This window comes from Ranitomeya imitator, chromosome 3 (assembly GCF_032444005.1).
Source record: "Ranitomeya imitator isolate aRanImi1 chromosome 3, aRanImi1.pri, whole genome shotgun sequence".
Taxonomy (NCBI): Eukaryota; Metazoa; Chordata; class Amphibia; order Anura; family Dendrobatidae; genus Ranitomeya; species Ranitomeya imitator.
Window position 1 is genome coordinate 175088017 of NC_091284.1, and position 22151 is coordinate 175110167.

Sequence of the window (22151 nt, forward strand, 5' to 3'; positions counted from 1 at the left end):
AAGTTACGATAGAGAAAAACAACTTGTGAAGGCGATTTCCGTATCTTCAGTAGGATATTACTGCATATATCTAAATCACTTGTATTAAGGAACTACATTTACAGCAATTTCTTAATGGTTCTACATTTATATTAAAAGGTTTCATTTTACCCAGAATTGTGAAACTGTTATTATTACTAGAATACAGATTAGAAATAAGATACTAATGGCTATGATATCCAGCTTCAGCTCAGGCCTAAAAGGGAACCCGTCAGCAGGATTGTACTGAGTAACCTACAGGCAGTGTCAGGTCGGCGCTGTTATACTGATTGCAATGATATGTTGGTTGATGAAATCCGTCTTGTGGTTGTTGTTTAATCTTTATCTTCAGTTTTGTGTTAATGATATGCTCGTGTTTCGGGGGCGGCCTGTGGGGGTCTTCATGTGGTGCTCTGATTAGCTATTCACCAGTATGGCTTCTGACAGGTCACTGATCCCTCAGTTGGCTTGTATGAATACTTTGTATAATCATTTTGAATACTGTATTTTTTGTCTTTTTGACAGATGCCCCATGGTGCTCACCTATAAAAGTTAAAAATGGACATGCCACCTGCACCAGTCCTTCCCACTCATATTACAAAACTGTGAAAGGGACAAGGTGTAACATCCACTGTCAGAAAGGATATGAGATAAGTGGAGCCTCTCAGGTTATTTGTCAATCAGATAAGCGCTGGTCCAGCAAATCGATATGTAAGCGTAAGTATTACTGATTAACTTTTGCACAGAAGCAGCTTTCCATTATCAGATTACTTCACCACTCTGATCTCCTCACTATCCAACAACCCCAAGAAACTTTTTATCTCCTTTCACTCCCTCCTCAGGCCAAAAGCACAAGACCCTATCACAGACATTTGTGCTGATGACCTGGCCTCCCACTTTATAGAGAAAATAGACAATATCCGTCAGGAAATCCACTCCCAGACACCAAGTGCAATGACTCCCATTCCTCCCTGCATCTCCCCTGGCTCACTCTCCCCATTTGATCCCATCACAGAAGAAGTCTCCAAGCTCCTCTCCTCTTCTCGTCCGACTACATGAACCACCGACCCCATTCCCTCACACCTCCTCCAGTCTCTCTCTCCAGTCGTCACATCTCACCTAACTACAATTTTTAATCTCTCCCTCTCCTCTGGCATTTTCCCCTCCTCCTTCAAACACTCTGTCATTACACCATTACTAAAAAAAACCACCCTTGACCCATCATGCGCAAACAACTACAGACCGGTATCCAATCTCCCCTTCATCTCAAAACTCCTGGAGCGTCTAGTCTACTCCCACCTTACCCGTTACCTCTCCACTCATTCCCTCCTAGACCCTTCACAGTCCGGGTTCCGCCCCCTACATTCAGCAGAAACTGCACTCATCAAGGTGACCAATGACCTTCTGACAGCAAAATGTAACGGTGACCACTCTCTGCTCATTTTCCTCGACCTCTCTGCAGCTTTCGACACTGTTAACCACCCTCTCCTACTCTCTAGGCTCCAGTCACTAGGCATTAAGGACACTGCTCTCTCCTGGTTCTCTTCCTATCTTTCTGAACGCTCCTTCAGTGTTCTGTTCTCTGGCTCCACTTCATCTCCTCTTCCTCTCACTGTCGGGGTACCTCAGGGCTCAGTCCTTGGCCCCCTTCTCTTCTCCCTCTACACAGCCCCAATTGGACAGACCATCAGCAGTTTTGGCTTTCAGTACCATCTTTATGCTGATGACACACAACTATACACGTCATCCCCTGACCTTACCCCCGCTGTACTACAGAACGCCACTGACTGTCTGTCTGCAGTCTCTAACATCATGTCCGCTCTCTATCTGAAACTCAATCTCTCCAAAACTGAACTTCTTCTGCTCCCGCCTTCGACTAGCCTCCCTAAATCTGACATTTCCCTCTCCATGGGTGGCACCATAATAACGCCTAGGCAGCAGGCACACTGTCTGGGTGTTATGTTTGACTCCGATCTCTCCTTCACCTCCCACATACAATCTCTTGCCCGCTCGTGCCGCTTACACCTAAAGAACATCTCTAGAATCCGCCCTTTTCTCACCATGGAGACAACAAAAACTCTCACTGTCGCCCTAATCCACTCCCGCCTGGACTACTGCTACTCTCTATTAATTGGCCTCCCCCTCACGCGACTTTCCCCTCTCCAGTCTATCCTTAATGCAGCAGCCAGGGTTGTCCATCTGGCTAATCGTTACTCGGACGTGTCCACTCTTCGCCAGTCGTTACACTGGCTGCCCATTCATTACAGGATACAATTCAAAGTACTTGTTCTCACCCACAAAGCTCTCCACAGTGCGGCACCCCCTTACATCTCCTCCCTCATTTCTGTCTATCAGCCTAACAGACCGCTGCGCTCTGCAAATGACTTTCGACTAACCTCTGCACTAATCCGTACCTCCCACTCCCGACTCCAAGACTTCTCCCGTGCTGCGCCAATCCTCTGGAATGCTCTACCCCAAGATATTAGGACCATCCACATTTTGCATAGTTTTAGGCGCTCCCTCAAAACACATTTGTTCAAAGCGGCCTATCACGTTCACAAATCTAAGTCATTTTATGTTTGTGTGTAGCCCATTCACTATCTCCATCTATCCCCCACCCCTTGAAGATGGCTGGACCATCATTGTAAATACATCATTGTAAATACACACCTGTACTTTGTATCTCCCCCACCTCATTGTAGATTGTAAGCTCTCATGAGCAGGGTCGTCTTATTTTGCTTTATTACTGTATTGTTAACATTGTTACCTATGACTGTTGTGTTTGAAAATGTTAAACTGTAAAGCGCTGCGGAATATGTTGGCGCTATATAAATAAAGATTATTATTATTATTATTACCCATCTCCAGGAGCAGTTTATTTTTATTTTTTTTAAAATGACGCTTTACTCACTCTCCCTAGGTCCAGCAGTGAACCTCTGCCAATGCTCCCGATGCCTGTTAACATTTGCAGCTGCAGCCAATCAGTAAGCTCCGTGGCCCTGAGCAGGTCATGCCATCTACTTGGGCAGTTCACAGATTGGCTGCAGCGCTATTGATGTGACTTCAGAGCTGCAGATAATAATATGCACCAGGAGCAGTGTTGGAGACTCAGAATAGGACCAGGTGAGGGTGAGTACGGCACACTCTGAGGCATAATAGATGACATAACAAGTAGATCAACACTGGTTTGAAGTTCCATCTACACAGTCGATGGAAAGCATTGGAGACATAACAATCATAAATATGATCATTCGGTCCAGAAACAGTTTGAATATTGTGGTTAGAAATGTGCTTCCGACAACCATTATTAATTTAGGAGAAAAATATACAAATAACCGATCTAAAAGAGTTTGCTCATCCTTTTGATGATCACTGTCATGTTTACAAAGGCCAATGATTGGCACTGGCAGCCTTGCAAGATCATTGAGTGTGATTTTAGGATCAGATTCAGCAAGGTTTGCTGGTAGTATCATGCCATGAAGATGCAGTCATCTGCAGAGGAGCTGAAGAGGGGGATTTGTAATTAAGACTTTTTGCACTAAGGAGATTAATTTATTTTAATTAGATTTCAATTATAATGTTTATAAATGTATGCAATTCACAATCAATTCATGCAGCAGTGGTATAGCATAGCATTTTATTGTTCGCACTCTGCATACTGTCTTATCTGAAGATGAAGTAGATAAGTATTCTATAGACAGAACGTAAGATCACATACATTGTATAAGTACGTTTGGTACGCTGTAATAGAGCACTGAACAATATCAGATATGAGAACTCAGATTATATTCATAGACCTTTATTCATCATAAAATGTCTCTATTCATAAGCTCCCACTTGGCGTGTACATGACTTGTATCCTGCATGTTTCACAAATTTTCCCCTTTTGCATGCAAACTCTCCAATATTCCGTTGTCTCTGAATATTGGAGTGTTAGCATGCAAGAAGAAATATGCATTTGCTAGAAGGTCCTGCACGATCTGCCTGTCTTTATGGCTGTGTCTACCTGGTCTTTCTCTGTGCGCTTTATTCCTCCTCTCCCTCACATCTGCATAGAGGATTATAGGAAGAACCCTCAGAGATCATACATTATAGTCTAGAACATAGCAGTATATGGAATAAGCCTGTAGGTGTGGACTCCCAACACCCCTTATCAACAGCTAACGCTTAATCAATGAGGCCAAACCTCTCCATCACCTCAGAACTTCTTTCTCTGCAGTCAGTGCAGTTCCCATGATTTTTATAGAGGTTTATTTTTGATGATCATAGAATGTTAGAATTGAAATAGACCTCTAGGGTCATCACAATGCCAACCCCTGCTCAATGCAGGATTCACTATACCATCTCAGACAGATGTCTGTACAGCCTCTGTTCGAAGACTTCCATTGAAGGAGAGCTCACCACCTCTCGTGGCAGCCTGTTCCACTCATTGATCACCCTCACTGTCAAAAACTTTTTCTAATATCTAATCTGTATCTTACCCCTTTGAATTTCATTCCATTGCTTCTCATGTTTCCATGTGCAAATGAAAATAAGAATGATCCCTCTACACTGTGACAGCCCTTCAGATATTTGTAGACTACTATTATGTCTCATCTTAGCCTTCTTTTTTGCAAGCTAAACATTCCCAAATCCTTTAACCGTTCTTCATACTTTGCAGACCGATCACCATCCTGGAAGCTTTTCTCTGAACTTGCTCCAGTTTTTCAATGTCTTTTTTTAAATGTGGTGCCCAGAACTGGACACAGTATTCCAGATGAGGCCTGACCAAAGAGGAGTAGAGGGGGGAAATGACTTCACATGATCAAGACTCTGTGCTTCTCTTAATTCATCCCAGAACTATTTGCACTTTTTGCTGCTGCATTACACTGTTGACTCATGTGCAGTCTGTGATCTATTAGTATACCCAAGTCTTTTCACACATGCTGTTACTTAGTTCTACTCCTCCCATTCAACAGATGTAATTTTTGTTTTTCTTGCACAGATGTAGAATTTTGCATTTTTCCCTGTTAAATACCATTCTTTTATACACTACCCATTGTTCAAGCTTATCTAGACCCTTCTGAATACTTTCTCTGTCTGCTCTAGTTTTAGCTATCCCTCCTAGCTTTGCATCATCTGCAAATTTAACTAATATACCTTCAGTTCCCATATCTAGATCACTTGTAAAAATGTTGAACAACATTGGGACCAGGACAGAGCCTTGTGGTACCTCAGTTGAAACACTCTTATAATTTTATGTGCACCCAGTCAGTGATTCCATCATAGAAGAAAATTAGATTAGTCTGGCATGACTGGTTTGGTGCAAATGCATGCTGACTCTGGTTAATTACTTTATTTTTATCCAAGTACTTACATACATGCTGTTTAATAATTTTTTTTCATGATATAGAAGCAAGGCTCACTGGCCTGTAGTTTCCTGGCTCCATCTTCTTTCCTTTTTCGATAATAGGGACAACATTTGCCATTCTCCAATCTTCTGGGACGTCTCCTGTTCCTCAGGATTTCTTAAAGATTCTGGCTAGTGGTTCTGCAATTTCCTCTGCTACATCTTTCAGTATATTCTTTGATTGAACTTTTGTCTGTTTTATTCTTCAAGGTAGTCTTTTCTTTCTCATCAACCTTTATCCCTTTATTCCTGTCCCCTTCTCAGAGCTGTGTCTTCCTAAGATGTTGGTTCATATACACTGACAGTGTGTGCACCATATGAAATACATACAAGTGTTTTACCTTTCGTTTTCTAATGCTGAGCTCTTTTTAATCCTTTGTAAGGGTCTGTTTTTGCCATTCCTTAATGCTTTCTGGACGTCTGTGACCCTGTCATATGCTTTACAGTTATCAGTTCTCATTCCACACTGGAAATATACAACACATCTTTTACTGGTATGACTAAACTCTGAAACTCTGTCCATTTTATTGGGGCAAATGAGAATTCCATGATCAGAACTGTGTTCATTTATTCTGCTTACATCAGCAAGATAGATTGTTTCCTTGTTTTTAAAGGGAACCTGTCACCAGGTTTTTCCAATATAAACTAGTGACAGTACCTGTATGCCCTCATATACAGCATTCTAAAATTCTGTATACATGTCTCCAGTGAGGCATGCATAACACAGAAAAGAGCTTTTATTATGCCCACTTATGTGGGCGGTCCAGTCTGATGGGCGTCACTGATCTTGAGCCGACGCCTACTCTCTTCTTGTGATTGCCAACCCTCTTGCTTCGTGTGGATGACGTGTCCTACATCATCCACACAGTGTCTGCCATTGTGCTCCTGCACTGGTGTATATCTCTCTGCCCTGCTAAGGGCAGTCAATGTACTATAGTGTGCATGTGCCGGCGCTCTTTGACCTTTCCCCAACATGCACATCACAGTACGTTGCTCTGTCCTCGGAAGGGCAGAGAGAAATACAAGAAAAATAGGAATCCTGTTTCTTAAAATTTTATTTAATAAAATTTAAATCTTAATTGCAAAGTTTCATGGTGTAATCTGAAAGCAACACATGTTTCAAACACTCTCCGGCTTTCCTTCTCAAAGAGATAAGTACATCTGCACAGGAGTGCGAATAAGGACACTGTGGATGACGTAGGACGCATCATCCACTCGAAGCACAAAGGAGGACTGTGATTGCAAGAAGAGTGGAGGTGCCAGATGAAGACCAGTGACTCCCATTGGTCTGGACCCCCCCTTTTGTTAGCTCTTTTTTGTGTTGCGTAGAGTGCATTGAGGACAGATGCAAAGCATTCTAGAATGCTTGATATGAGGGCTTACAGGTGCTGGCCCTACTTTATATGGAAAAAAACCTTGTGACAGATTCCCTTTAAAGTCAATTTCTGAACCTCTGGAAGTTTCCTTTTATCAGTCTGTTCACCAAGCTGTGCTGTGCATTTTCTGTGTGTAACTGGGCCTACAACCTGTTGCAGATGTGCATCTTTCAGCAGAATCAATAGTACTCAGACACTGTGGAAGAACAAACTGTTTTAATTGGGCAGCCATCATCTGCATCATCAGGTTATGAAGGATTAAATGATGGTAAAAAAAGGCAAAAAAAATTAATCCAGGGAGATCATATGATATAGTCTACAACACAGCGCCATCCGCTGTCCTGTTAAGGATAGTTCCTCCAAAACATAAGCCTGTTGTTGTTGCTGTTGTGCTGATGCAGATCAAGGTTGCTTAATGTTCTGTGGACCGAACCTTACCTTATCTTTGCCACTTTCCAAAGATTGCAGTTTAATACATAACAATCAGGCATAATAGGTAGAAGTGTAAAAACTCTACTAATGTTTTAAATGTTTATTTATGTATAGAAAAAAGATGCCCATCTCTCACCATGCCCGTGAATGGAGGATTCAAATGCACAGATGGTGCTTACTTCAATTCCAGATGTGAATATTATTGCTCACCTGGATACCAACTAAAAGGGGACAGAATTGCTACATGCATGGATAGCAAATCCTGGAATGGACGACCAGCAACTTGTGTGGGTAAGATAATTGTATGCGGAGGAAAAACTGAAGTGTGAATTTAGTTTAGATTGCCATCTGCCACTGACATCTTTTAAATAATTATAATAATCATTTTTATTTCTGTATTGCCAAAATATTCCACAGCACTTTACAATTCAGTGGGTTCTTGTACAAACAAGATAAGACATTACAGAGTAACACATACCAAGAGGAGTGAGGGTCCTGCATCTAAGCTTACAATCTATAAAGGTACCGTCACACTAAGCGACGCTGCAGTGATACCGACAACGATGTCGATCGCTGCAGCGTCGCTGTTTGGTCGCTGGAGAGCTGTCACACAGACCGCTCTCCAGCAACCAACGATGCCGGTAACCAGGGTAAACATCGGGTTACTAAGCGCAGGGCCGCGCTTAGTAACCCGATGTTTACCCTGGTTACCATCGTAAAAGTAAAAAAAACAAACGCTTCATACTTACCTTCCGCTGTCTGTTCCCGGCGCTGTGCTTTCCTGCACTGACTGTGAGCACAGCGGCCGGAAAGCAGAGCGGTGACGTCACCGCTGTGCTTTCCGGCTGGCCAGCGCTCACAGCCAGTGCAGAGAAGCACAGCGCCGGGGACAGACACAGAAGGTAAGTATGTACTGTTTTTTTTTTTTTACTTTTACGCTGGTAACCAGAGTAAACATCGGGTTACTAAGCGCGGCCCTGCGCTTAGTAACTCGATGTTTACCCTGGTTACCAGTGAAGACATCGCTGAATCGGCGTCACACATGCCGATTCAGCGATGTCTGCAGGGAGTCCAGCAACGAAATAAAGTTCTGGACTTTCTGCAGCGACCAACGACATCACAGCAGGATCCTGATCGCTGCTGCGTGTCAAACTGAACGATATCGCTAGCGAGGACACTGCAACGTCACGGATCGCTAGCGATATCGTTCAGTGTGACGGTACCTTAAGGAAATAGGTGTGACACAAAAGATAAAAATAAAGTTCTTGACATGTATACTCCAGCCACTGATGCAATATATAAGGGCATTGAAATAACCCGGCAAGAACCAGTTACCAGTGTTATTGAGTGAATGGAAGGAAGAACAGGGAACAGTTAGATTACAGCGGTGAGGCAACGAGCAAGTATAAATAAATGTGGCCCACTTGAAACTGTGGATCCTGGTAATTAACTGGATTGTCTGGGTTAGTGCATTCTAGAAAACTGGTGTAAGCATGAGAGAAGTCCTGGAGATGGGAATGGGAGGTTCAGATTATAGTGAATGTTGGGTGGAAAGGAGAGGATGGCTAGAGTGGTAGACAGAGACGAGGGAGGAGGTGTAGGGTGGTGTAGAACTGTTAAAGAGTTTGTGGGTAAAAGTGATAAGTTTATATTGGACTTTGTGCAAAGACTGACATCAGTGTAGCGTATGTACAGAAATATAATCCTGCATTCAGGATAGATTGGAGAGGGGAGAGTTTAGTAAGAGGGAGATCAATTAGTGCAGAGTGGCAGTAATCCAGGTGAGAATGAATCAGAGCAACAGCAAGAGATTTTGCAGTCAGAGATGATACAAGGTCCAATTCTAGAGATGTTTTTGAGGTGCAGGTGACATAAGAGAGCAAGTGATCAGATACAGTATAGAGAGTGAAGGAAAGAGCTGAACCACATATATCCGCAAGATAGCCACTGTGCTGGTAGAACCACACACAGAAATGGCAATTTCAGGTTTGGTTAGGTAAGTAGAGGTAAAAAGTAATGTAATGTTTAAAACTGGGTCTTAAAGTATATGCATAGCCAATAATCTGTTGTAATTAAAACTGGATAGTGCTGCATTTAATTTTTTACTAATCCTTTTAATCCATTAGCGTAGATTTTATCTTCTGTTTTCTGTACATTATTATGAATGTATCAGCTCTGCCTGAATTGCTGCTTACAGCATTTATAGACTTGATTTACAGCAACCACACGAGTTGTGCACTGTGTGAGGAAGTCCTGGCAGTGTTACCACTTTTGCTGCCAGTGAGTAGCCCCAATATTTTTCTTCCATCAAATATAGAGCATAAAAAGGAGTCCTACAGAAAAACATAACGCCTCATGCACATATTTGGGATGTGTGTGTTGGGTTGGGGTATACGGAAAGTATATTTAGTATAATGAACCTATTCCCCCAAGTGATTACAGTGCTTTTAGGTGAAAACCCCTCCTGTCATCATTAGGAACTGAATACAGCATTATGAAAGGCAGCCCTTATAATAATAATCTTTTTTTTTTATAAAGGGTGTCCAGAATAAAAAAAATGACATTTTTTTCCGCTGTAGAAGTAGAGAACGAGCCTTATCACATTACTTAGGATAAAAGCCAAAAACAGAATCTCAATTTGCAGACACTGTGTTTCTGGGTACCCCTTGGATCCCAGTCAGACGCCTCTCACACAGCCCAGCCAAACCACTTTGCCCTGACGAGGGGCAGTACCCTGAAACAGATTGATATTCTGGTTTTGGCTTTTATCCTAAGTCATGTGACAAGGTTCGTTAAAGGGTCGACATTAAGTTTTAGGATTGCTACTTCCAATAGGTGGCACTAGAGTTCTAGTCCTCTTCCTCTCTGAAGAGACAATTTGCATATTTCCCAGAGGAGCATTGCGGCTTAAAAGTCTCCTCATCTCGGCATGCTTAACATGCCACTCTCCGCAAGGAGGAACATTATCCCTTGGATCCCTGTGAAAAAAGTAAAATGTTCATTTTTTTCCCCTTCCACATTGCATTAGTTCTTGTTAAGCACCTGAAGGGTTAATAAACTTAAAGGTTAATAACCTTCTTGAATGTGGTTTTGGGCACCTTGAGAAGTGCAGTTCTTAGAATGATGTCACTTTTGGGTATTTTCTGTCATATAGGCCCCCAAAGTCACTTCAAATGTGAGGTGGTCCCTAAAAAAAAATGGTTTTGTAAATTTTGTTGTAAAAATGAGAAATCGCTGATCAACAGTTAACTCTTCTAACTTGCTAACAAAAAAAAATTATGTTTCAAAAATTGTGCTGATGTAAAGTAGACATGTGGGTAATGTTTTTTATTAACTATTTTGTGTGACATAACTCTCTGGTTTAAGTGTATAAAAATTAAAAGCTTAAAAATTGCGATATTTTCAAAATTGTCGACAAATTTCCTTTTTTTTTCATAAATAAACGCAAGTCATAGAATCATTGGGATTTGCTGAAGTGTTCCAGAGTTATTACCACATAAAGTGACACTGGTCAGAATTGCAAGATTTGGCCAGGTCATCAAAGTGAAAACAGGCTTGGAGGGTGAAAGGGTTAAAGACAAATAAATATTTAAATTTTTTTACTTGAGGCACAAAACAAATAAAAGAGTCTCAAGAGCATTAAATCATTTGATGATTAAAATCAGGGTTAAAAAAATGAAACCTTGCACTGCATGTGCAGAGATAATTATGTTTTTAAATTTTTCTTTAAGGCCAATGAAAGTTCCAAGAATTCTTCAATTTAACATTGTATTTCTCTTAATGAGCCAACACAAATTGTCAAGTTCTCCCTCAGCCTTCACATAATTTGTAGAGCGTGACCATAGACAGCACTTTATATAATGTACTGTGGTAACCTCTCACAGTAAGATCAGGAAATCTCTGCGGCAGAGAAATTACAGTGACAAATTGTGTACATGTTCATGCCACAGCGTGTGCTCCTGTCATTATTGTAATCCCCATCTCATCACTATGAAGATATGTGCAGTATATTCATTTTTCCTGTATTTATGTCTTTCACATATACATTACCACTATGCACAGACTTCAGGCCACGTTTCCACAATGAGTTTTGGCGAATTTTTGATGTTGCAGATTTTCTGCACCTATTATATAAATTACCGTATATACTCGAGTATAAGCCGAGATTTTCAGCCCATTTTTTGGCGCTGAAAGTCCCCCTCACGGCTTATACTCGAGTCATACCCAGGGGTCGGCAGGGGAGGGGGAGCGGGGGCTGTCTAATTATACTCACCTACTACTGGCGCGGTCCCTGCACGTCCCTGCTTCTTCCAGCACTGCAGCTTCTTCCTGTAGTGAGCGGTCACATGGTACCGCTCATTACAGTAATGAATATGTGGCTCCACCTCCCATAGAGGTGGAGCCGCATATTCATTACTGTAATGAGCGGTAACTGTGACCGCTCAATACAGGAAGAATATGCAGCGCCGACAGAAGCAGGGACTGCAGGGACGCAGCGCCAGGAGCAGGTGAGTATACGGGGAGGGGGAGCGCTGCGCGATATTCACCTCTCATCGTTCCGGTGCAGCTCCGTCTTCAGCGTCCTCTGGCTGTGACGCTCAGGTCAGAGGGTGTGGTGACGTGGTCAGTGCGCGCCCTCTGCTGAACGTCAGTGCTGAAGACTGAGCCGCAGCTGAACGAGGAGAAGTGAATATTGAAAGTGTCGGGGGGCCTGAGCGACAAAGAGGTGAGTATGTGATTTTTTTTTTTTTATCACAGCCACAGCATATGGGGCAAATATCTGTATGGAGCATCTTATGGGGCCATAACACTTGTGCAGCACTATAAGGGGCAAGTGTCTGTATGGAGCATCTGTATGGGGCCATAACGTTTGTGCAGCACTATAAGGGGCAAATATCTCTAGGGAGCATCTTATAGGGCCCTTATTACCCTTTATGCAGGATTATACGGGGCATATTTTAATATGGAGCATTTAATGGGGCCCATCAAACTTTATGGAGCATTATATGGGGCTCCTGATTCAATATGGATATTCAAAAACACTTAACCTACTGATGTCTCAATTAATTTTACTTTTATTGGTATCTATTTTTACTTCTGAAATTTACCGGTAGCTGCTGCATTTCCCACCCTAGGCTTATACTCGAGTCATTACGTTTTCCCAGTTTTTTGTGGCAAAATTAGGGGGATCGGCTTATACTCGAGTATATAAACGGTACATAAATTGCTTTTTTTCTTGTGTATTTGAGTGTGTTTGTTTACATGTGTTTTTATTGCATTTTTGACACTGCATTTTTTGTCTCTTCTTGGCATGTCATGCTGTAAACAACATCTACTTTGGTTTTTATACTTCCTGGTATTTGGCTTTGACAAAACTTTATTGATAGAGCCGTGTGCGGAATAGATGCATTTTTTATGCATTGACACATGGAAATGCACTAAAAATGCATGTGCATTCTTTAACTGCATCTAATGCATGTTTATGGGGAAAATGTGCACAGAAAATTTAGAGTACCCACAAAGAAAATGTGGCTTTGAGATACGCACTCCAGATCAATTTACGTTGAGTAAAAAAGAACGATAATAGGCAGGAGATTTCTGTAGTTCCCATCCACTTTGCTGGCACGGTAAAACACTGCGTTTTTAACGCATTGAAAATACGCAGCATCAGAAACTCACCAAAAGCTCATTGTGAGCCCATAGCCTTAAAAAAAACCTTAAATTTTTCCCAACAAATCTGTCTTCAGTGAAGACAGATTTTCCCATTACTGAAATAAGAGATGCATCACAACTCTTTCCCGTGATCAGGGGATCTTTCCCAGTCCCTAACGCTAGGGGGTACCCTAGCTTGCCTAGCTCCCTGGATTACTTCTGATGGTGAAGATGCCAGGGCCACATACCTTGCCTTAGCTCCTGAATTTGCCCTCAGTCTGTACCCTTGCCCCACCCAGGGAAGAGGGGAGTAGAAGTATAGTATACCAAACCAGACTAACAAGGAAATATGAACGGGTAGCGAAAATTACCAAACATACAAAAATACTCATATATAATACAGAGGAATACACTGGGGAGTGGAGGATGGGGTTAATCCAACGTAGTAGAAGAAATCCTCACAGACTCAAAACCTACAGTCACAGATAACTCCATTAAACGCCTTCTTCAATTATAACCACTAACAACCTTCAGCCATGCAGCATAAGCTACCTCTGACAATGAGTGCTAGCCAGGGCCCAGATTATATAGGAGATGGGTGTGGCTAACAGTGCACAGCTGAACCTTAATGCTCCAGGAGCTCTCAACTGAGCAGATTAATCCCTGCACTGCCAACAGAAATTAATACCGTTTAATAAGAAGGTGAAGTGCTTCTAATCAGTGGAGGAGTAGGAGAAACCAGACACTGTGGTCTTCTGGCTCCTCTCTATCTCGGTAAACCTGGAAAAGGTGACTGTTGGTGCTCATAAAGTTCTGAGACTTGTGACCTCATCCTCTTTCCCCTCCCCATAGGATTTTAAAGGCACCAACTGTCATATCCTATCTCAGTAAAAAGGGTTAAATCTTTACACACTGAATACAGATTTTTCCCATGAATTGAAAATGAAGGATCAATTCAAGAGGAAAAAAAAGAAGATTCCTCTGATAGCATATAATACAATGTTGCTTATTTTCATGGGTTCTATTGATTTACGGAAAAAAAGTAAAACAATGGTTACTATTTATGTTACTGTTTCCAGGCTGCCTACAGTCTTTTTAAGCTTCCCAGCGGTCACACTCATATTCTGCACTGGCGTTCTAAAATGTCACTGTATAGGAGCGCAGCTACACATCAGGATGTTGCATTTTCCTTGTAACTGAGGATAATAATCCAGCACCAGCTGCAAAGGAAATAAGATGAAAATGAAAAGATTTCAATATTTAAAAAGCCTCTCCCGTAGGTCTTTTATGTAAAATTGTGTAAAATAAATGAAAGAACGGTAAAGTAAAGTACGGTAAATAAATAAAATGCTACTTTCAATCCAAATCGTTGTTCCTAGCCCTGCCCCATAAGAAACCAAGTCCAATATATACAGATATTTTTTACAGAATGGGGACACATTTTTAAATGTTTTTAGTGGTATTTTGTGGTCATAAATAAAATAAAAAATGAGAAACACAGATGCCACTTTTCCCACCTAAATAGTGCAATATCAGCAAAAAAAAGGCAGAAAATGACAGTAACGTAAAACTGAAGCCACAAGTATCCCCAAAAAAGACACAAAAATATCCGAATGAGAAATTTTATAACACTCATCATTTTTCATTCACAGGATTGGTAAACAGAATATTTCCATTTTCTGGACAATTTGTACAGGCAACATTTTTTTACGGACAAATTAGAAAACTATAATAAATAGTACAGATTATACTTAACATACCACCATAGCTGAATATACTGACATGACATTTTTAACAGGATCAATAATTGTAAATGATAAAATACAATTATGATGCACAAGGACAATCAGCCTCAAAAAATCATTGAGGTTTACATTTATTTCAAAGACATTGGAAACATTTTTTATGGATTGAATGGTTAGCAATCCTGCATGCATTCTTAATCATACAGGGTGGCGACTACATATTTACTTATACAGTCATAGCTGAAAGTGTTGGCACCCTTGAAATTGTTCCAGAAAAAAAGTATTTCTCCCAGAAAATTATTGCAATTGCCGGTAGATGTTTTGTGATACAAATGTTTATTTCCTTTGTGTATTGGAACAACACAAAAAATTTCATACAAAAAACTCAAGATCCCAGGCAGTAAGTTACTTTTTGCTACTACTGTATACATAGAGCAAAAAAGATATTCATACAACTGGGATCAACCTCAAAAAATATATATATTATTATTGATACCAATACAAAAACACAACAAGGCAAGACATACTATGTTAAAAACATTTAAAAAAACAGGAAAAATGGCTGGTGGGCCATGCATTCCCCCCAGGCAGATGGAAAAATACAAGAGCACTTTATATTGAATAGATTATCCAGACAGACTGCGCAAAGATCAGGTCCAAAAAATATTATCTTATATGTATCCCAATCAGGGTTTCGATTAGACTACTCAATGATTGTATAGATTATCAATAAAATGTTAAATGACATGTATGAGTAATTTAGTATTCTGACCTAGACTTTGATCTACTGTATCTATACTTGTGTTATTCTATGGGAGTTTGTGGGTATTCTTTGAGAAGCTCTTCGGTTTTATCACTCTGAAAAAAGTAATAAATATATCATACGAATTTAGATATAATGTTTTGTTTATATCTTCTCTGTGATAATAGTGTGTGATTATTTAATACTAGATTGTGGCCCGATTCTAACGCATCGGGTATTCTAGAATATGCATGTCTCCGTAGTATATGGACAATGATGATTCCAGAATTTGCGGCAGACTGTGCCCATCACTGATTGGTTGAGGCAACCTTTATGACATCATCGTCGCCATGGCAACCATTATGACATCTACGTTTATACTGTGCCCGTAGCTGAATCAGAAACGCGGGATTTCTACGTCCTTTATGACATCATCGTCGCTGTCCCGTCGCTGATTGGTCGAGGCCTAGCGGCCTCGACCAATCAGAGACGCGAGATTTCTACGTCTATACTGTGCCCGTCTCTGATTGGTCGAGGCCGCCAGGACAGACAGACAGACAGACAGACAGACAGAAAGACAGACAGACAGACAGACGGAAAAACCCTTAGACAATTATATATATAGATCATCATGCCACCATGAGAATCCTCACACTGACGTAGCTCTGGCAGCTCTGACTGAAATAGCCTATTCGCATTTGCGTGCATTTGTATAGGAAACAAATTAGCTTGGAACAATGTCAGTTAGATTTTACAATTCGGTAGGCCACACTTGCTCTGCCTGCGTCTACCTTAAGAACACTAAGGACTTGTTTATCCTTGATAACTCTTTGGTGATAAATATATAGAGCATCACCTGTAACCATAGAAATCTCCGCGCCGAGACTGCTGGTGTCTCTACGCGGTCCCGGTATTTTGGTAGCCTCCTGCGCAGGCGCAAATTTTTGTATCGGAGGCTGTTTCCTTTCAGAGTATGCTGTAAAGCTGCACTCGCTGCATCCACACAGGTGATAATTACTGCGCAGGTGCGAATCTGTGAACCTACTGAACCGGAAGTAGTTTCTTCTGAAAACACGCAGTGAAAGCTGCACGCCACTGCATACCCACAGGTGATAATTACTTTATTTGATTACTTATGTGTATATAAGACAGGGCTGGATGACATTCCCCACACTTCCCCTGATGGTACACGTGGGGCTTTGGCCTTTTCTTCCCCCCATGGTTAGCACTTGATCATCGGTCACTGTATTTTCATTTGACCATCCAGATTCCTAGGGCTTTAGACCAACAGCTTTAGTAATGACTACAGGTTTCCTTGAGGGGTCCTTTGCTATTTTTTGGACCTGATCTTTGCGCAGCCTGTCTGGTGAATATGCCTATATTGATGTATCTGTATTCAACACCTGGGTTATAGCTATTGTATTTAGGTGTTAATTGGTATAGCTGGCAGCAGATCGGTAGGGGACTTGGGTTGTTTATTATTTATATCTATTGTCTGGATAATCTATTCAATATAAAGTGCTCTTGTATTTTTCCATCTGCCTGGGGGGAATGTATGGCCCACCAGCCATTTTTCCTGGTTTTTAAATGTTTTTAACATAGTATGTCTTGCCTTGTTGTATTTTTCTATTGGTATCAATAATAAACAATATATACAGTGGGGCAAAAAAGTATTTAGTCAGTCAGCAATAGTGCAAGTTCCACCACTTAAAAAGATGAGAGGCGTCTGTAATTTACACCATAGGTAGACCTCAACTATGGGAGACAAACTGAGAAAAAAAAATCCAGAAAATCACATTGTCTGTTTTTTTAACTTTTTATTTGCATATTATGGTGGAAAATAAGTATTTGGTCAGAAACAAAATTTCATCTCAATACTTTGTAAGATATCCTTTGTTGGCAATGACAGAGGTCAAACGTTTTCTGTAAGTCTTCACAAGGTTGCCACACACTGTTGTTGGTATGTTGGCCCATTCCTCCATGCAAATCTCCTCTAGAGCAGTGATGTTTTTGGCTTTTCGCTTGGCAACACGGACTTTCAACTCCCTCCAAAGGTTTTCTATAGGGTTGAGATCTGGAGACTGGCTAGGCCACTCCAGGACCTTGAAATGCTTCTTACAAAGCCACTCCTTCGTTGCCCTGGCGGTGTGCTTTGGATCATTGTCATGTTGAAAGACCCAGCCACGTTTCATCTTCAATGCCCTTGCTGATGGAAGGAGGTTTGCACTCAAAATCTCACGATACATGACCCCATTCATTCTTTCATGTACCCGGATCAGTCGTCCTGGCCCCTTTGCAGAAAAACAGCCCCAAAGCATGATGTTTCCACCACCATGCTTTACAGTAGGTATGGTGTTTGATAGATGCAACTCAGTATTCTTTTTTCCTCCAAACACGACAAGTTGTGTTTCTACCAAACAGTTCCAGTTTGGTTTCATCAGACCATAGGACATTCTCCCAAAACTCCTCTGGATCATCCAAATGCTCTCTAGCAAACTTCAGACGGGCCCGGACATGTACTGGCTTAAGCAGTGGGACACGTCTGGCACTGCAGGATCTGAGTCCATGGTGGCGTAGTGTGTTACTTATGGTAGGCCTTGTTACATTGGTCCCAGCTCTCTGCAGTTCATTCACTAGGTCCCCCCGCGTGGTTCTGGGATTTTTGCTCACCGTTCTTGTGATCATTCTGACCCCACGGGGTGGGATTTTGCGTGGAGCCCCAGATCGAGGGAGATTATCAGTGGTCTTGTATGTCTTCCATTTTCTAATTATTGCTCCCACTGTTGATTTCTTCACTCCAAGCTGGTTGGCTATTGCAGATTCAGTCTTCCCAGCCTGGTGCAGGGCTACAATTTTGTTTCTGGTGTCCTTTGACAGCTCTTTGGTCTTCACCATAGTGGAGTTTGGAGTCAGACTGTTTGAGGGTGTGCACAGGTGTCTTTTTATACTGATAACAAGTTTAAACAGGTGCCATTACTACAGGTAATGAGTGGAGGAAAGAGGAGACTCTTAAAGAAGAAGTTACAGGTCTGTGAGAGCCAGAAATCTTGATTGTTTGTTTCTGACCAAATACTTATTTTCCACCATAATATGCAAAAAAAATGATAAAAAAACAGACAATGTGATTTTCTGGATTTTTTTTTCTCAGTTTGTCTCCCATAGTTGAGGTCTACCTATGATGTAAATTACAGACGCCTCTCATCTTTTTAAGTGGTGGAACTTGCACTATTGCTGACTGACTAAATACTTTTTTGCCCCACTGTATATATTTTGAGATTAATCCCAGTTGTATGCATATCTTTTTTTGTTCTATTTATACTGTTCATATATATGCATATGGTTGATCCCCGATTTATCTATGCGGTGCCCACTACTCTCTTCCTTGTAACATATACTGTATACATACATATGGAATGGGACGTGCAATCTGTTATAGACGGGAGTACTCCTTTACAATACATTACCTACAAAAACTACCAATGGCATAACCATAGACCACCAAATAGTTACATAAAAAGTTAATATTCTCTTGAAAAACCATTAAAACAACTAAGGTTGATAACAAAAAGAATTAAATTAAGGAAGCAATTTCACAGTATAAGGGCTCATACTCACTTGTGAGAAACTTGGATGAGTGTTGCACGGCAATACCCGACACTGCACCTGCCACAGAGGAGCGGAGCGTGCGGCTCCATGTATTCCTATGCGGCCGCACGCTCCGATCTGAGTGCCGGCAGCAGCGTCGGGGATTAACATGCGAGACTCATCCGAGTTTCTCGCAAGTGAGTATGAAGTGCACTTCTTACTAGAGATGAGGTAATGAATTCAAGGGGAGTTAAATTCTACTTGAATATTCCAAAAATCTGCACTGGACAAAATGTGATTTTTTTTTTGTCATTCGCTTCCAAGCGGATTCAACAAAGTGTCAGCTGCTGGTCGCCATTTTGTAAACTGAAAAGGGTCTTCAAAACGTTATACAAAAAACCCTCATACCCGCCCCTCCGGTCCCTCGGTTCCTCATCGTCGCCCAGCCCTTCCTCATCACATCTTATTACTGCCGCCAGCACTGAAATAATCATCCTTCTCCTGCTAGGACAATACTTCTTATATTATGAACTATGGGATGGTAATGCGCCACACAGCGCAACTTCACGGTGCATATCGGCACAACATGACATTGTGCCCATGCATGCTTGTGCAGAACCCTCCCGGTGTCATCAGAGCCAGGAGTCCCAGCCTAGTGTGAGGAGGCCAGGGGGAATTAGAAGATGGGCGACGGTGAGGAATGGAGTGGCCGGATGCTTTAATGGTTATGTGAGTATTTTTTTTTAACATTGCACATTTGTTATGCTCTGGGATCTGGAGAGATATAAGGGACATTAAATCAAGCATCCCAAGAAAATCTGCACTTGCAGGGCTCTTCTACCCTGGCACACGTTTCGCATTTTGCTTTCTCAAGGTTAATTAGGTATTCTGTCCTGCTTCCTGATATATGCTCGGTAAAGAGTGTAAAGCCAGATGTGCACGAGGAACAGGGCCGGCTCCAGGTTTTTGAGGGCCCCGGGCGAAAGAGTCTCAGTGGGCCCCCCCTTTAACACATACCCCGATTCATGATCGCATATAAACACAGCCATGTAGTATATAACACTGCCCACGTAGTATATAGCAGCCCATGTAGTATATAGCAGCCCACGTAGCATATAGCAGCCCACGTAGTATATAGCAGCGCAGCCCACATAGTATATAGCAGCACCACTCACTCATGCACTGGTAGGACTAGGAGCTCCTCCTGAATCTGCCTCATAAGTTCAGCAGCACGGCAGCCAACCAGGGGCGGAGATCAGAGCAGAGAACGTGCTCTCTCCCCCCACAAACAATGTCACGCTGGCTGCCTTCTCTTAACCCCTATGTGTGCCTGCCTGGCTGCACTCACTGAGTGATAAGATGCTTGTGTCAGAGCTGGCACATAGGGGTTAAGAGAACGCAGCCAGCAGTGACTTTGTAGGCGGAGAGAGCATGTTATCTCCTGCTCTGCTCTCCCAGCTGTATCTATCACAGCATGAGTGGGCCCCCCTCTCTCCCCAGGGCCCCGGCATTTGCCCGCTGTGCCGGGTGCTGACGCCGGCCCTGACGAGGAATACAACTCCGTCTCTCAGAGACATCTAGTTTAGTCCTGATACAGATCAGTTATTGAACATTCATTGAGTTTACGTTGGTGTTCAACTGGGATTCGACACCTGGCTATGTCATAGAAGCTGCCAGTAAATGCCTGAACCTGAATAATTAGGACCGGAGAGACACCATTAGTCTTAGGACTCAGACGTCAGCGACTTTTACTTACCCGTCTGAGTGTCATCAGTGTTTGATCGATGTCAGTTTTTACCATCAATTATTTTTATGCAAGAAAAAACAAATGACAACGTTTCTCCTATTTATTACAATGTTGATCATGGGCTGTACTCTGATACCATCCTTGTGCTGTCTGTCTTTTTTTGCGGATCCATATGCTTGTATAGATCATTTCCATCCATGACTCCAATCAAAAATGGACATGTCTCCACTGTATTTTTTTTTTTTAAACACACGGTCCACAAAGAAGCCTGGACACGTGAACAGCCCCATAACCTATAATGGGTACGTGTTCTACCATGAATAGAATAAATGCATAAAAAACGTGTGAATGAGGGGTTAGGGTCATTTTACCTGACCTTATTTTCAGTCCTAGTTTTATTTGTGGAAAAAAAACTGACCTTAGGTTTTGACGTGGACCGTGAGAAAAATTGCAGCATGCGCTAACATCTTCCGTATTTTAGATAAAACTCGACTTGTCCAGTCTATGGGTGCGTAAAAAGAAATTGCATCTTATATGGATCATCTGTTTGGCATTCAATTCTTATAGATATTTTGCAATTCTTAATGTAGGAAATTGTTTTTAGTCTTGTCAATTTTATTCCGTATTGATGTATAAGAATAAATTCCATACGGACGCAAAAATGGCGATAACTAAATCAAATCAATAACTCTACAGCTAAGATCCCTCCTCTACTATTTCTTCTTTCCCTCAATTCAATCTTGCTCCCCCAGAAGATAAAATATATTCCAAGTCATATATTTGCTGTAACGTAACTACTTATTGCATCTAAAATGAAGTCTATTGATGTTCCAACTATTTCAGATATTATAGAAAAAATGAACTCTCATAATTTTGTTGAATAATCTTTTGCTTTAAGAAACAACTCTCTTAAAAAAATATTATTCTATCTGGTCTTCCTGGAATGAATACTTCTCCCCAACCAGGAATAACCTCTCTACATAAATATTATTATTTGTAGCCAGAAAATATGTAGATATGACTTTATTTCAATACATATACATTGAAAACCTGTGAAGTTATAACTATGAATATAATACGGATGATCTTTCTTGTATTTCCCTTTATCCCTCCTTCCCTATTTATCTTTTCCCAGCCCCCTTCTTTGTCCACCTTTTCCATTCCCCTTTTCTCTTTCCTCCTTCTCCTCTGAATATCTTTCCCTAGTCTCTTGTTTGTTTCTTCTAAGATATACAGTAAGTTTGTTTTCATGCGGTTGATCTAACAGTATATTACATTTTATTTTCCCCTATATTGCAAAATCCCCAAATAAAAAATAATTATTTAAAAAAGAAATGGCAATACGGATTGCATAAGGATGAAAATATAAATGAAATATAGTACTTTTTTCTGGCTAGTTTTTTAAAAAAATCCGTTCTTGTAAACTTAGGAAAACTGTCCTGTTGCACCTAGCACCTGGTATTCT

The 22151-nt window shown here is 41.4% G+C and overlaps 1 protein-coding gene across 2 annotated transcripts in view; it reads left to right on the forward strand.

The window, feature by feature from the left end:
* The window catches only part of SRPX (sushi repeat containing protein X-linked), a 190032-nt gene that overhangs the window by 116115 nt on the left and 51766 nt on the right, over window positions 1–22151 (forward strand). For both annotated transcript variants that reach the window (XM_069761620.1, XM_069761621.1), the window contains 2 exons: window positions 544–735; window positions 7330–7506. In XM_069761620.1, coding sequence (XP_069617721.1) covers window positions 544–735; window positions 7330–7506 — 369 coding nt within the window. The remainder of the gene's footprint in view (window positions 1–543; window positions 736–7329; window positions 7507–22151) is intronic.